At 40.9% G+C, this 15,794-nt stretch overlaps 1 protein-coding gene across 30 annotated transcripts in view; it reads left to right on the top strand.

The window, feature by feature from the left end:
• The window catches only part of LOC126293757 (lysine-specific demethylase 4C-like), a 332,566-nt gene that overhangs the window by 37,816 nt on the left and 278,956 nt on the right, over positions 1-15,794 (top strand). For 19 of the 30 annotated variants that reach the window (XM_049987138.1, XM_049987132.1, XM_049987130.1 and 16 more), the window contains exons 9-10: positions 7,251-7,519; positions 15,514-15,700. In XM_049987138.1, coding sequence (XP_049843095.1) covers positions 7,251-7,519; positions 15,514-15,700 — 456 coding nt within the window. The remainder of the gene's footprint in view (positions 1-7,250; positions 7,520-15,513; positions 15,701-15,794) is intronic. The other 11 variants (XM_049987134.1, XM_049987126.1, XM_049987129.1 and 8 more) reach the window with 1 other exon arrangement.

Raw genomic sequence — 15,794 nt, 5'->3', positions numbered from 1 at the left:
ATAAATTAAGGATAACTGCAGAATGTGGTGCCACACAACATGTCTCGACACAAAACTGGCGCTAATAGCACAGGCACATAGGGAGCACACACGACACAGATCTGTAAGTCCACAGTATTGGTTATAAGTTGAGAAAACCGTCCCGAAACACGTGCTACAAAACACCGCTGTTTCCTGCGCATGTACCCCGACATCAGTATGGGATATTATCACCGTGCACACGGACACAGGCCGCATAATGGGTTGGCATACTCTGGATCAGGTGGTCGAGTAGCTGCTGGAGTATAGCCTCTCATTCTTGCACCAGTGCCTGTTGGGAGCTCCTGAAGTGTCGTAGGAGTTTGAAGATGTGCAGCAATATGTCGACAGAGAGCATCCCAGACGTGCTCGATGGGGTTTATGTCTGGAGAACAGGCAGGCCACTCCATTCGCCTGATACATTCTGTTTCAAGGTACTCCTCCATGATGGCAGCTCGGTGGGGCTGTGCGTTATCATCCATCAGGAGGAAGGTGGGGCCCACTGCACCCCTGGAAAGCCCGAGATACTGGTGCAAAATGATGTCCCGATACACCTGACCTATTACAGTTCAGTTCCTCTGTCAAAGACATGCAGGGGTGGACATGCAGCAATCATAATCCCACCCCACACCATCAAACCATGACCTCCATACAGGTCCCTTTCAAGGACATTAAGGGCTTGGTATCTGGTTCCTGGTTCACGCCAGATGAAAACCCGGCGAGAATCACTTTTCACACTATACTGGTCTTGTCCGTGAACATACCTGGGACCACTGTTCCAATCAATCACCATGTACTGTGTTCTTGGCACCAGGCTTTACGGGCTCTCCTGTGATCAGGTGTCAGTGGAATCGACCTTGCAGGTCTCCAGGCAAATAAACGGTGTCTGTTCATTAGTCTGCAGACACTGTGTCTGGAGACAACTATTCCAGTGGCTGCCCAGCGAGACTACCTGCAGTACTCTGTGGTCTTCTGTGGGCACTGATGGTGAGATATCGGTCTCCTTGTGGGGTTGTACACTGTGGACGTCCCATACTGTAGCGCCTGGACACGTTTCCTGTCTGCTGGAATCGTTGCCATAATCGTGAGATTACACTTTGTGGCACACGTAGGATCCGTGCTACGACCTGCTGTGTTTGACAAGGCTCCAGTCACACTAGTACTCTACCCTTCCTAACGTCATCAATGTGTGTTCTCTGAGCCATTTTCAACACACAGTCACCATTAGAATAGCAGAAAAGTCTGTATGCTTACTCACTGCACTGTACTCTGACATGCACCAAACACCCCTGCATATGTGGACTGCTGCCAGCGCCGCTGTGCAACAACTGCAGTTCAGATGCACTGCATGTTCATACCCTGAGGTGATTTAAAATCGCAAACTGCCCACCAGAGGAGCATGTATAAAAGTACATGAAACTATTTTAGTTTTTATTGGGAACAGTTCAATCCTTTTTTCAGCATTTGATGGGTGGTGTGGGGCGAGGGGATTTGGATAGGTTGATGAAGATAAAATAAGAAGGGTTGATCACTAGGTCACCAAGATGAAGGGAAGACACCAATATGGGAACTCTGAATTCCTTATGGTTGGTAATACATAAAAAGCCTACCCCTGTCACCACATTTCTCTTCTTTATTTGCTTGTTTCAGCTTGGTTTACTGAATTTTTTTTCCTATGGTATATTGTCCCAGTCAACTTTCATCATTGAACATTAGACCCGAAACTTTGGCTGCTAGTTTATTATTTATTTCCCCAATCCACTTCATGAGCTCTGTTTTTATTTACTTATATTTCCATAATATTGCAAATGTTTGGGTTGTAAGTCTGTCAAGATTCATCCAATTCACATAACCGTAAAATTTTAATCTGCGTTTTCTAATGTCATTGTGAATGTCTGTAAACTGTTTGATCTCATGGCTGCTGGTTAAGCTGAACTGATGGATTTTTCTTATGATCTTTTGTTGTTGTTCTTTTTTTTCTTCAATGTTTTAGAATCTGCTGTGTGTCGTGTTATAGAATTGGTAGCTTTTTGTAAGTGTCAAGCCGTTATCATTAAAACTTTTGCAGTGTGTGTCTCATTTTACCTTAAAAGTTCTTGGTTTTTTCCTCGAGTCAGTCCTGTCACAGTCTGCCATGCAAAAAATACTTCTGAAATGTTAATCTAACTCCCACTCTCTTATTCATTTTTAACTTACTGACAGGTGTTGGATAATAAACTGCTTTTACAGAAGCTTTGAAAAGTAAAACCTGATGGTGTAATAATTTAGGGCTATGGTGTTGGTTTCCTTTTACATGCAATTATTACTTCGTGGCTGATGTTAATATAATGTGCAAGGCATACATACATAATGTGATTAATGTGGTTTTCATAATGATGCAATTCAGTGTTTGATTACTGCACGACTAATTTTGCCTTTTGTGGTGTAGTGGTTCTTGGTAAACATTAACATATTTTCCTTATAACTTTGCTGTGGCAGTCAGTGTATTAACAAACCAGTAGTGTATTGATATTTCAAGTTTATTTGCATTGCAACATTTTGTTCTGTAGAATGCTAATTTGTAATGAAGAAATTTGATTGTGACATTAGTTTCATTGTGGGTAATAATTTCTGACAGAACCTGTACTGTACTGTACTGTCCAACATTGTTCCAATGTGTTAGCAGTGGTGCATCTTCATTGTGTATCTAATAGCTGTGCTGTGGGAGGGAGGAGGTGGGGGTGTGCCACCACCAAGCTGCTTCTTTTGGGGGCAATCGATCGATCCACGTGTCGGGCCCTCAGCAAAGCGAGTCTGCGATGGAGTGGTGTAAAGGAACAAACTGGACACAATTTTCACCTGGTGATGACGAGTAGGAAACTTGACTAAACATTGGGATACCGTATTGCCAAGACTCTGTTGATGACCCAACAAAATTTCATCAGTTAAACTTGCCGAGAAAGCCTGCATTCCTGTATAAAACAGATAGTGTGAGGTAAAGGCTTTTTTAACATTTTGTCAACAAAAAGTATATTGCAGGTTGTAACTATTCTTAGTATTTCTGAATGCACTTTTTTGCCTTTTCTCAAACACTTCTTCCTTATGAAAATTCTTTTAAGTTCCCTTTTCAGGACTGTTCACTGAAGTCCTGTTTGAATATTTACTGAATTTATCTCTCTGCTTTTTGTTTATGAAATTTTTGTCCTGAATGTGCAATACTTAACCCTACTGATCCCATTACACATCTCTTTTGCACTTGTTCTCTTCCAAGTTGTCAGAAATACTGTCCTTTCATAGTGAGACTACATTTTTCAAAGATCTCCCCCTGCAGATATTTGTCATAATAAAAATTAATAATTGACACTGTACCCCTGTGCAGAGTGCACTGTCTTAGCTTAAGTTTTTGGACGCTTGTTTCAATTCCCTTACTTTCATATTTCAGTTAACTTTATCAATCTCTGTTATATATTGCAAGAATTCTTTTAAATGTCATTGGTACTAGAAATACAGGGTGTACTTGAAGTCCGGGAACACTTTCAATTATTTATTGCACAAGAACTAAAGATTGCACATACAAACTTTCAATATGCGAACCATGAGTGACCTGGCAGACGTCAATACGGTAATCGAATTCTTGCCATACCCGTCCCAGCAAGGCATAGTCTACTGTGGCAGTCGCTCTCTATATTCTCTCCTGAAGCCCTGCTACATCACGTGGTAGAGACAATGCATACATCAGATCTTTAATATGCCCCCACAGAAAAAAGTCAGATGGAGTGAGATCTGATGATCGGGAGGCCATTTCGAACTTGAACACACAAAAAGCTCACTCTGCACTTGAACTCGCCGTGTTTGCGACTAGCGCTGACTATCGGCAAATTACCAAACTACGCTGTGACGGTATACGTGAAAAAAAAAACCTTCACGGTTTCTCTTCAGAATGAGATATTTATGATATCTGAACAATGTTTGGTTATTGTGCAATGGTTAATTGAAAGTGTTCCCGGACTTTATGTACACCCTGTTTGTTGTATTTCTGACAAAATATATATCAATATAAATAGCTCACAGACTTCCAGTGCTGACATATTCCTAGTTATCAATAACAAATATGTCAGTTCTCCAGTGCCGTTAGCAGTCTGCTGACATAGAAGAAAGTTCAATTCTTCATGTGGGTCATTTTATGGCTCAGACTTGGTTCATCCAATTTACAAAATGGCCCCTTTTGCACTCCCTCATCATCTCTTCGACTATTCTGCTGTCATTTTTAGGAATTGGTTTCTAGTTTCTCCTGTTTGAAATAAATAAATACATCCAATCAAAAAGTGCAACATAGGTCTGGATTTCAGTTCTACCTCGTCTCCCTAGACAGTGTGCTAACAGTAGTCGGCACACATCTACTACAATACTGCGTTATTGCAATACTGCAGTGCCAGTTTACTCTCGGGCATAGTTTTTTGCCAACAGATTTTGCTCAACATTTTGTTCATGGCTGCACGTTCATAGACCGTAAATAGTTGCAATTGAAAGAAAACAGCCCTCGGTCAATGTTTTTTTTTCGCCATTAAATTGATGTATTTTTGTGCACTTTGTCAATCAGTAACAATTTCAATCAACTTTTCTTTGCTGGCATAGTTTATCTGAGATGTATTACAAATTTGCTGGTATGGTGTTAATTGAATCACAAATTTCCACCTCTGTCATCATTTTTACCTTTAACTTGCTACAAGCTGGCCTGGCCTCCCTTTATTTTTGAGTTTATAACTTCCCTATCTGAGACTTCTTAATTCTACAGGTTTCTGCAGTTTGCTTTTGAAGGCACTTCAAAAAGTTGTCCTATTGGTTTATAACTTCTCCCATTTTGAGCTGCAATCATTTGCACCTTAATCCTTGAATAGACCTCATTCTCTTTACTCTTCCTGATCTTTTTACTTGGTGAAGGAATTCTGTAGATATTTTTGTGTGTGGTACCTTAATATGTACACACATCTGTATGGTGTCGCCAACCCCCCCCCCCCCCCCCCCTCCCGTGTTGTACAGTCTTCCCCCAAACACGTCGCAAACTTTTTATTACCTGATGTTTCCTTGAGGCTGTAACTGCACCAATAAGTGGACTACACCAGTAAGTATAGACTTATTGTTTTGTGTCGACATGTCCAAACTTCAACACCTGACCTTCTGCCCAGAGGAAAATAAGAATTAGTGTCTTGCTCATGCCTATACTGATGTAATGTTGTTCATTACGCCATCCTTGGTCACCAGTAGAAATATCTGCACTGTTACACCCTGTATTTCCAGCAGCTGCATGAGAAATAACTTTTCATGGCTTGTGTGGTTGTAGTTCTGTTTCAGTTGGTTAGTTGTGTGTGTACAAAGATATTTATTTATTTTTATTTTTTACAAAAATAGAAGTAAATTAAATTTATAATGTCTGTCTGAGGTATTAATATTTTTAAACTTCATATTCATTATTATAAACTAATACAGAATCTTGTAACACAGTTATATTTCATTGCTAAAGTAATGTTTATGTTAACAAGAAACAGAGCTTTGATGAAAGTCCAAGGTGGATTTTAATACATATGAGGCTAGATCACTGCTTACCCAAGATCTCTGCAACAGTGAATGGACATGTAGAAAAGACACAAATTTTCTTAGGTTTGGTGTATGATTTGCTTAATATTTGCAGTGAAGACAGCAAGAGTTGAGATGTGTAATGTGAAATAATATTTTTAGGTGGACAAACAACTATTTATTTTCTGTTATAGTTACATCATTTTAAAGGTTGAAAAATGTTTTATTTTTCTTTGTGATTGCTATTTCAGTTGATGGTCTTCATAGACACTGAAGCAGTTTTACAAAACCCATGTTACACCAACTCGCTTCTGGAAGTGCTCAGCCTCATCTTTCATCTTGTCAAAGCAGAACTGCTGCCCAGACGAATGTTCCTTCAACTTGTTCCCTAAGTGACAGTCGCTCGGGGGCCACGTCTAAGCAATGGGTGGGTGCTGGTATTCCAGTCCAAGTTTTGCAGGAGGCAGTCAGTCTGATCGTTCCTGTGTGGATAGGAATTGTCATGGTGAATACTTACACTCTTGCTAAACATGCCTCTTCTGCAGTTCTGAATTACCCTTATGAGTTTCTTTGGTGTTGCACCATATTTATGAGTATGTATTGTTGTCCCAGCAGGCAGGAAGTTGACCAACAGTACCCCTTCCCTCCAGTCTCAAAACCCAGTACCTGTGACTTTACTTGCATACTGTGTTTGTTTAAATTTTTACAACTTGGCCAAAGAGCGATGCTGCCACTCGCACGACTTGTTTTGATGCAGGTGTAAAGTGGAATGCGCAGGTTTCATCACGCGTGACAATTGAGCCCAAGAAGTTGTCCTTTTCATCTGCATAACATAAAAGAAATATATGGGAGGTGTCAACTCTTTGTTGTTCGTGGTTTTGTCAGCATATGCGGTATCCATTATGCGCACATCATCCCAATATTGTAGCTTTTTCATTAAAATCTTGTGGATGTTTCTTTGGGAAACATCAGGAACCATGTTGCACAGAGCATCAAGAGATATCCTGCAATCTTTACACATGATTTTCTCAATATTTAGTCTAGTTGGAAATTGACTGCCTACTGCTCCTTCCTTTGTTGTGACTTACGGTACGACACCACTTGCAAACGTTTTTGACATCCCAGCACAACTGTCCGTATGCATCCCTCAACTAGCGATGAATAGCTCTGTGAACTTCAAACTTGAGAGTAGTGTTAAACGGGAAGTCAATTTTGAATGGCCGCCTAGTCAAGACAGACAGTTCAAGCAAAGTATCTGCATGTCTGTTTGGCAGTGCAAATCCACAAGTTACAGCTGTCTGACCAATAGCCACACTAACAATATCTCTCCATCCCAAATGCTTCAGAGATGTTAACTTGAGGTATTGCCCTCGAAAAAGGAAGAAGAATTTTTTTTGTAAATGTTACTTAATTTTTAAGTGGTGGTTACCAAGAAATGTGAAACAGTAGGTCATTCTTCTCCATTTGAAAGTTTACATCTTGTGTTGGAGTCTTGTTTTAAGATTTCTAGGGTTTGAAACATGGGTGTGAAGGATTTAGATTTCTATTTGCCATATGGAAGTGTAATCAAAAGAGCCTCTCATGTCAGTTAACTCTGTGAGACTGTGCGAAATGCAGGTGCACAATTGCCTTGTAAATACTGTTGGTCGAGGACAGAGGCCAGAAATTTGCTCTCACAGTATTTTGTGCCACAGCAATGCCGACATGCCGCAGAATGTGCTCATGAACATTCCGAGAGCGAAGACCCACCACCGCAAGAAGGTGTCTCCCGGCAGTGTTACAGAGTTGCCTTCCGACCTAGAAGACTTGGACGGTCTCGAGTATCCACACGACCTACCTTCAGAGGTAATCAGGATAGCGGAGGAGATACGCAATGAAGAAATCGACTTAATGGATGAGAAGACATTTGAGGTCATGCAGGATGTGTGGCTGAAAGCTGGAGAGATGGGTGAGTACTCAGGCCACACTGTATTTTCTTCTTATTGTTTCATGTAATGTGAATGTTTGGTTTGTGATAAAACATGGAGTATAGTCTATCACCCGTTGGCTTTTATTTCCTTTTCTCAAAGTCTTTCATGATCAGGTTATGCATGCTTACAGGATGCTTCGGAAAGAATAGCATATTATTTTAGGATGGGGTAGTATAGAATAAAACATTCCATATAACAAGTTGTAGTCTACCAGATTTACCGACACAGATGCTGTCAGTAGCCTGAAACTCTATCAATAACTGGTTGAAATTTTGGTAGTGAAAGTGTGCTATTGTCAATAATGCATTCCAAACCAAAACTTGGAAATTCAAATACTTTACCGCTTTGATGTTAACTACACAATTGTTTATGGCCAGTTTGTGTGTCTTGTACTTCATTTTGGTACAGGTAAATGGGTAGCACATACTAAACTTGGTTGGTCTTGTGCAGTAATTGCAGTCGGAATACAGTAACCGATAGTTTGCTATTAAGTGTGGAAAATAAGGAATCGGCATGTCACAAATTGAATCTCTCTACAGTAGCAGTATAGTTTAGACAGGATATTACTGTTCTTCAACTCGCATAGAATTACTAACATTACTGAGAAGTGCACAGCAAGACATTATTCTCATTAAACAACACAAGTCATTTTTAGAAATCGAGATTCATTGGTATCGTGCAAGTTTGTGTTAACCCTAGGATGAATAACAAGGATCTTCTGGACCTGGCAACCTTCCATTTTATCAATAAACTATTTTTTAAAAATTTTTATTTTAGTTTACAGCATGTGTAATCCTTAAAAATGTGGCTGGCATACTTCAGTAAAAACCTGAAGTGCTAGTAAAATTAATGATTTTTCTTTATTAAATTCCTAATCATATTTGTTCAATGCATGAGAGGCGTCATTTAGACCCATTAGCAAACAGTTCATATTTCATCTGTGCTATTATGAAAAGGATAGATTGCTACTCATTGTAAAGAAGACCCATTGAGTTGTAGACAGGTACCATGAAAAGACTGTTACACATTATAGGTTTCAACACACACACCCAAACCTACACCTTACATGCAAACGACTGCTACCACAAGAAGACTCTAACTGGAATGCAACTGTCATGTGAATAGAAATCTGGAGTGGGACATGACAAGGGGGAAGGATAGCAGGGTAAGGGGAGCAGGGGGGGGGGGGGGGGCAGAAGAGGTATCCGGTGGGGCACGTAGGGACTAGCAACTGCTAAGTGCAGTATTGGGAGGTAGGATGGGAGGGGTGGGGGAGGGTGAAAGGGTAGCAAAAAAAGGAAAGGAGCAGGGAAGCAAAATGGACTGGCAGATATATTGGCAGAGGGGGGGGGGGGGGGGGGGGGGGAACACAGAGGATGGAGGAATGTGAAAAAGGGAGGAGATAATAGGACAGTGTGCGGAAACTGTTGGGTGCAGGGTGTAGGAACAGTATGTTACCATAGCTTGAGTCCCTGATCATTTTGGGAGCGGAGAATGTGTTGCATGGATAACTCCCATCTGTGCAATTTAGAAAAGCTGATGGTGGAGGGGAGTTACCAGATGGCCCGGGTTTTGTAGCAGCCATTGAAATCAATCGTGTTGTGTTCAGGTGCATGTTGGAAGTCTCCTTTGCCCTTTGCCACAGTTTAGTGGCAGTTGTTCATGCTGGTGGACAGCTGGTTTATAGTCATACCAATATAAAAAAGCTGTGCGGGTGTTGCAACAAAGTTGGTATACAGCCTGACTGCTTTCACAAGTGGCCCGACCTGTGATAGTGTTAGATTAGCCTGTGACAGGACTGGACTAGGAAGTGCTGGGTGGGTGGATTGAGCATGTATTGCACCTGGAACTTTTCACAGGGAGTGGCTTAGGACTGGATTAGGATGTTGTGGAGGTTGGGTGGGCGATGGGACAGCACTTTGGTAGGGGTGGGAAGTATCTTGGGTAGGTTGTCCCTCATTTCAGGGCATGATGATAGGTAATCAAAGCCCTGGCGAAGGATGTGGTTCAGTTGTTCCAGCCTGGATGGTGTTACATGATGAAGGGGACACACCTTTGTGGCTAGTTCTTGATGGTGGGAGCATTGGAGGTGTGAGAAGAAATGGCATGGGAGATCTGTTTGTGGACTTGGTTTGGCGGATAGTGCTTGTCAGTGAAGGACTTGGTGAGACCGTCAGCATACTGAGAAAGAGTGTTCTTGTCACTGCAGATATGCTGCCCCTGGGTGGCCAGGTTGTATGGGAGGGATTTTTTGGTGTGAAAGGCATGACCAGCTGTCAAAATGCAGGTACTGTTTGTGGATAGCGGGTTTAATGTGAGGTGCGGTTGGAGCCATCAGAGAGAGGAGGCGGCCAACATATAGGAAGGTGGCATGGTGGGTTGAGGAGGACCACATGAAGTGGATGGGAGAGAAGGTGTTGAGGTTGTGAAGAAACAGAGATATGGTGTCTTGGCCCTGAGCCCAGATTGTGAAGATATCAGCAGTGAACCTGAACCAGACTAAGGATTTGGTGTTTTGGGAGGCTAGGGAGGTCTCATATAGATGGCTCATAAAAATGTTGGCAGAGGAGGGTGCCATGCTGGTGCTCATGGTTGCACCACGGATTTGCCTATATACCTTCCCTTCAAATGTGAAGTAATTGTGGGTTAAGATAAAGATAGTAAGGTGAATGAGATAGTGGATATGCGGGGTGTGATATGGGTAAGAGAAGAAGTAAATTCAGGGGGGAGTTTCTGGAAAGGACCTAAAGCTTTAAGCAGGAATTGAAGTTTATGTTGGACTACTGGGATGGGACCACTCTGGCAGAGTTTGTAGATGGAAGAGTCAGACAACTGGCAGATACCTTCTGCCAGGTAGTCACTCAGACAGTGGTTGAGTCTTTGCCCACAGGGAGGATGATTAGGTCAGGATCGGATATTACTAAATTTTGCTTGAGACGTTTAAGTCTTAGCTTCCATCATTCAATAATAGGTCAGGAACTGTTTTGTGACTGGATATTGCTGTCCTTTCCTTTTAAGGATAGTTGGTGTTCAAGGTTGGTATTCATAGGAGGGGACCTGGGGAAGCATGATGAGGACAAGTTGTAAGTAAAGAATTCCCGGAAGATGACGTGCGGGTGGTTAGGTGGTAGCAGGGCAGGATCACGGTTGGATGGTGGTCTGAACTGGAGAGAGAAGGTTCAATGTTGGAATTACATTGGCTTTGGTTGGAGGGATTGGTGACAAATGTTTCCATTGCAGGGGTAGGGAAAAGGAGAGTAGGTCTTTGTCAGATTCAGTGTGGTTAAATATTTGTGTAGAGCTAAAACTGAGGCTTTTGGATAGGACAAACTTATGTGGGGCTGATGATTTTGGTGAAAAGATTAACTAACGGTGTTCTGGGATTGTTCAAGCTCTGGATTTGGAATGTTGGTAGGGAATTTTGGGGGATGTGGCAAGTTGAGAAGGTCAACTAAAGCAAAGTCGGGGTGCTTTGAGGGGTGGAGAACACTGGGTAGGGTAACGGTGCCCTAAGGTGGCAGTACGCATGCTGTTCCCACACAAAAGGTCATCTTCTGAAGCAGAACACACACACACACACACACACACACACACACACCACACACACCACACACACCCACACACACACACACACACACACACACACACACACACAGACAGAGAGAGAGAGAGAGAGAGAGAGAGAGAGAGAGAGAGAGAGAGAGAGAGAGAGAGAGTGAGTTTGTTTGTAGAGCCACTCTCAGCCACAGACAGTGGCCTTGTGTATGCAAGTTGGGCTTTAGAGAGTGTGTGTCCTATTTTATCAGAAGCAGTGTATAACAGTCTTTTTGTTGTGCCTATCTGTGACTCAGTGTCTATCCTACATGGTGAGCAGCTATCTATACATTTCATAATATTGTAATTAATGAACCCATAGATACTAGAGTACTAACATTCAATATGAAAACTTCTCTTTATAACCAATGAAAATTGAACACATGTTACGTGGAATGTTTTATTCGAAGTGTCTCTACTACCACTTACGAAAATAAGAGGGATGTTGCAAAAGGCATTCTAACTATTTTTTGTCTTGAAAATTGTTATGAATAAAAAATTCTGAAGTATGCAAATAGAAGATTAGCTCATACCTAAACATTACGTTTAGGGACATGGATGAGCATCGACAGTCCATAATGATATAGCACAGTAAAAAAGAAAAAAAACAAATGTTGTCATTTGAAATGTGTTTTGCTGTCAGTTGCAACAGTACATAGTAGTACAGGGCAGGAACATGAACCTATGACATTGTAGAATCCCTCGAAATAATCTGCCAAGAAATCCACCACACACTGCCAACAGTGTGGCCTCTCCATGAGCAAATCATCAGACCTCGTGTCACTGCTGTGGCAATGCCTCCACGTGTTCGAAAGTGATTTCCATGCAATGGCTTTTCCAGATTTGGTGAGAGATCATAATCACAAGGTGCCAAGCCTGGCGAATGTGGTGGATGCTCCAGTACTTCTCATCCCCATCGTGTGAGGAGATTCTGCGCACACACACTCTCTCTCTCTCTCTCTCTCTCTCTCTCTGCTTTTTTTGGAAGGATTAATGTATCTTGTATATGTTTGGGTCATTCCTCCCGAATCGCCTGTCATAGTTGTTGTTACAAGAAAGTGCAGCAGTAGTACAGTGCATTAAAAGTTTGTCCTTGTGGGATAAAATGGCACAAAATCATTCCTCCAATGTCATAGGCTATGATGACCATTAACTCGACAGGAGAGGGATTCTGGCAAAATTTCTGTCTTTGTGGTGAACCTGAATGACACCATTCCACGGACTGCCGTTTCAATTCTGGCTTGTAGGCCCTGTCCCAAAATTCATCTGTTGTGATGGTTCTGCGAAGCATATTGTCTACCTACTCTTCGTAATGTGCTGAATGCACATGATAAGTTTTGTAATGTGTCGAGTTTTCCAATTTGCTTAGTGCATGAGGCACTCACTTTGCAGCAACTTCATGCACATGTAACTAGTTGTGTAAAATCTTGTAGAATGATGTCTTCTCAATGCCTGCCAGTATGGTGCTGTAATTTCTGCAGCTTCCATCTTCTGTCATCCTCCGAGCATTGGGCGATCCAAGTATGAGCACAGTCGATACGCATGCTGACAGGCCGCTTGGATTGGTGCATGTTGGCTGTTACAGCTCTACCACACCTGAATGCACTTACCCACTAAGCAACCATTCAGCACGGTTGAGCAAAGTTTCCTATTGTTTCCATAAGTACCCTCTTCTCTCTTGGTTTTTCTGGAAAGGACTACCATCTGTTGTCGTGCCACTGAATTCTGTGGGGAGACCCCCGATGTCATGGAATATGTGTAGTGTAATTTACTATTGTGTACTGTTGCAAATGACACTAAAACAAGCTTGCAATGACAGTATGTGCGTTCATCCATCTTCCTAGAGGTAATGTTTACACATGAACTAACCTACCATTTGCATATTTCAGAATTGTTTAATTTGTTCTCATTGTTGAGACAAAAAATAGTTGTCATGACCTTTACAATGATCCTCTTATTTACTATTCCTCCAGAAATAACCTGTCGAGCTTGAATAAAATAGCTTTAACCTGTCTACCTTGAATAAAATAGCTTCGTGATTGACAGAATAAGTTCACGGAAGACAGTTTTGCCTACATGAATTCGGTCACACTTGACAGTGCTCTGTATTCACCTACAAGGTAAGCAACACAGTGAAAAGAACAATAATTGACTGGTATCTTGTCTACAACCACTCACCTCAGTGAAACACTAGTCACAAAGATAATGCAATAGAAGTGTAAATATCAACAATATTGAGATTGGTTGAGCATCATCAGCTTCCTGGCAACCTGACATAAACAGATAATGACAAATTGAGTGCTTCATGAGGCATTAAATTTGAGGTTAAAGAAAAGTCCTTGTGTTGTTAACTTGGAAAATGGAAACAAACTGTTCTCTAGAAGCCTACTGAGGAAAATGGTACAGTAATTAACACTTGTCTCAGATACAGGGCAAGTAAGGACATCTTGACATCCAGATGTAAGTTTTCTGCTGTTTCTTTAAATATTTCAGACAAATGTCATTATTGTTCCCTTAGAAAGGGTACAGTCACTAACCTTCCATGCTCTTCTGTATTTGATTGAGTAGCCCATATTGAAAGGCCTGACAATTGGAAGTACAGTACAACCCTGCTTTTGCTTCCCCTACTTAAAATTTTCTGCTATTTATGAAATCTTCTATCAGTACCTTTGCGTGTACAGAAAATCTGAAGGCAATTTTTGCCCACTTTTGTGTTAATGCAATTATATATTTCCCATCGTTTACACTTATTGTAACAATGTTAATGTAGAGGAAAATGCTTTGATTTCAAAAGTTGTGGTTATATAGGGAACTAATAGCACAGCTTAACCAGATGCAAGTGAAATGAGTAGAAACAGTGTTAAATTATGATCATAATTGCCACACATCTTGATTGCTTTATCTAGGATATGCCACAATTTTTGAGGTGTTCGTTACGATAGCTTCTCACAGGACAGTTAAAATTTAACTGAATGTTGCTGATAATGTTGTATAGAATTATATTTCAGTGTGCCGCTGTGTATCTGTATACATTTAACTTTATAATGGTGTTTATAGGACACATTTCTGTCATTGGATTCACCATCTTATTTATTATGTCAGCTCCACCTGTTGCCAAATGATATCCTGTATTTTGCATACTTTTCTTAAAAATTATTTTTAGCATGTGTGTAGAAAATTTCGAGGTTTGGTGTTGGATGCAAGCATTTTCCCACCCTTTAAAAAAAAAATTGTGAATCTAGGAAAATGTAAAGCATAAAAGAGGGGTTTCATTGTATCTTAGACCTTAACTACAAACTTTTTTTGGTGCTTCAATCCACAGTAATACTGAAGTCCGTGAAAGTCATTTTCTAGCATCAGGCTTTATTTCCTTCGCAAGAGTGCCAATTGCATTTTGTGTGTGGTATTATCGTATGCTTGGGTCAACTATCTAGAAGAAGTCTTTTTATTTTAATAAGTTCAACATTAAAAATTGAGAAAATGAATAATAGCAAATTGAAGTATGTCGTCAGAAAGTACCAGTTTCACTGGAAGTTTCTCTGTCCACTTTTTTCATTGGAGATACAAGTTTAGAAAATTCAAACTATGTATTTATCTTTAAATTGGTTTGCAGGTTATTGCCAGTCGATAACCTCGTAAACCAAAATTGTTGACAAAGAAATATTTTGTACCGATCGACAACAGGAGACTCCATAGACTCTAGATTCTCACAGATTAGTTCTCGAGAAGTATGAAGGTGCAGCAAATCTTCAACTTACTTCATTCTTCACACCCAGAGCTTTAATTATGTCTTAAGTAATTTTTTGCAGTGGTGATCGGACAGATGGTGAGTTGTGTTTTTTTAAAATGTATTTTCTGCACCTTGCCTTCCACAGTTCACTCTACATCTTACCATTGTATTAATGCAGATTTTAAATAATAGGAGGAGTAACGGTAACATACCATCCAATAGTCAGGAATCGAGTGGTTGATTGGCACACAAATTTGGATTAAAATATTGACAAGCTTTCAGACAATTTTGTTCTTCAGTTAGTTCTGATGGAGAACTTCGTTTGAAAAGCTTGGTAATGCTGTCAATGTTGTTTCTCTGCCGGTTGGAAGCTGGATCTCTTGGCTGCATGTTGGGTTGTTGTCTTTGCTCTTTCCACCCAAATTGTTTTATTGTCACACATCAGCATGTATTCTGTTGGCTTAAAATGTCTAACTTAAACTAAGTCATGTGTGTTTACAGTATTACATTACTATCTGCCTCGTTGGGTTGCATGTAATCAGATGATAGAATTGTATGCGACAGGAGTAATGCAAACCTGCCCTACCGTTTTTCAGCTTCCACTACTGTGAAAATAATTCCAGTTATTAAAACGAACTGACTTTTCAGATATAACAGAGACACTCTTATATGAGGAAGAGCTCCGCAAGAAACGCAAACGGAGGCGAAACAGTGAACACTGCAGCCCGACAAAGAGGCTGAGCAATTTGGAGGAAGACGAAAGCTGCGAAGACAGTCAGCACGAACTTCAGTCGCAACAAGAAGGTGCAAGGACGAAGAAATGCAAACATAAGAGGTAGGTATCCTTGTGGTATTTAATTTTGTATTTTCTTGGCAGTCATAAGGTGCCTAGTGGAACGCTTTTCTTGTTAAAGTACTGTCAGATGATG

Source organism: Schistocerca gregaria, chromosome 10 (assembly GCF_023897955.1).
Source record: "Schistocerca gregaria isolate iqSchGreg1 chromosome 10, iqSchGreg1.2, whole genome shotgun sequence".
Lineage (NCBI taxonomy): Eukaryota > Metazoa > Arthropoda > Insecta > Orthoptera > Acrididae > Schistocerca > Schistocerca gregaria.
The sequence above is the reverse complement of the archived record's forward strand: the minus strand, read 5'-3'. Positions and strand labels throughout refer to the sequence as shown.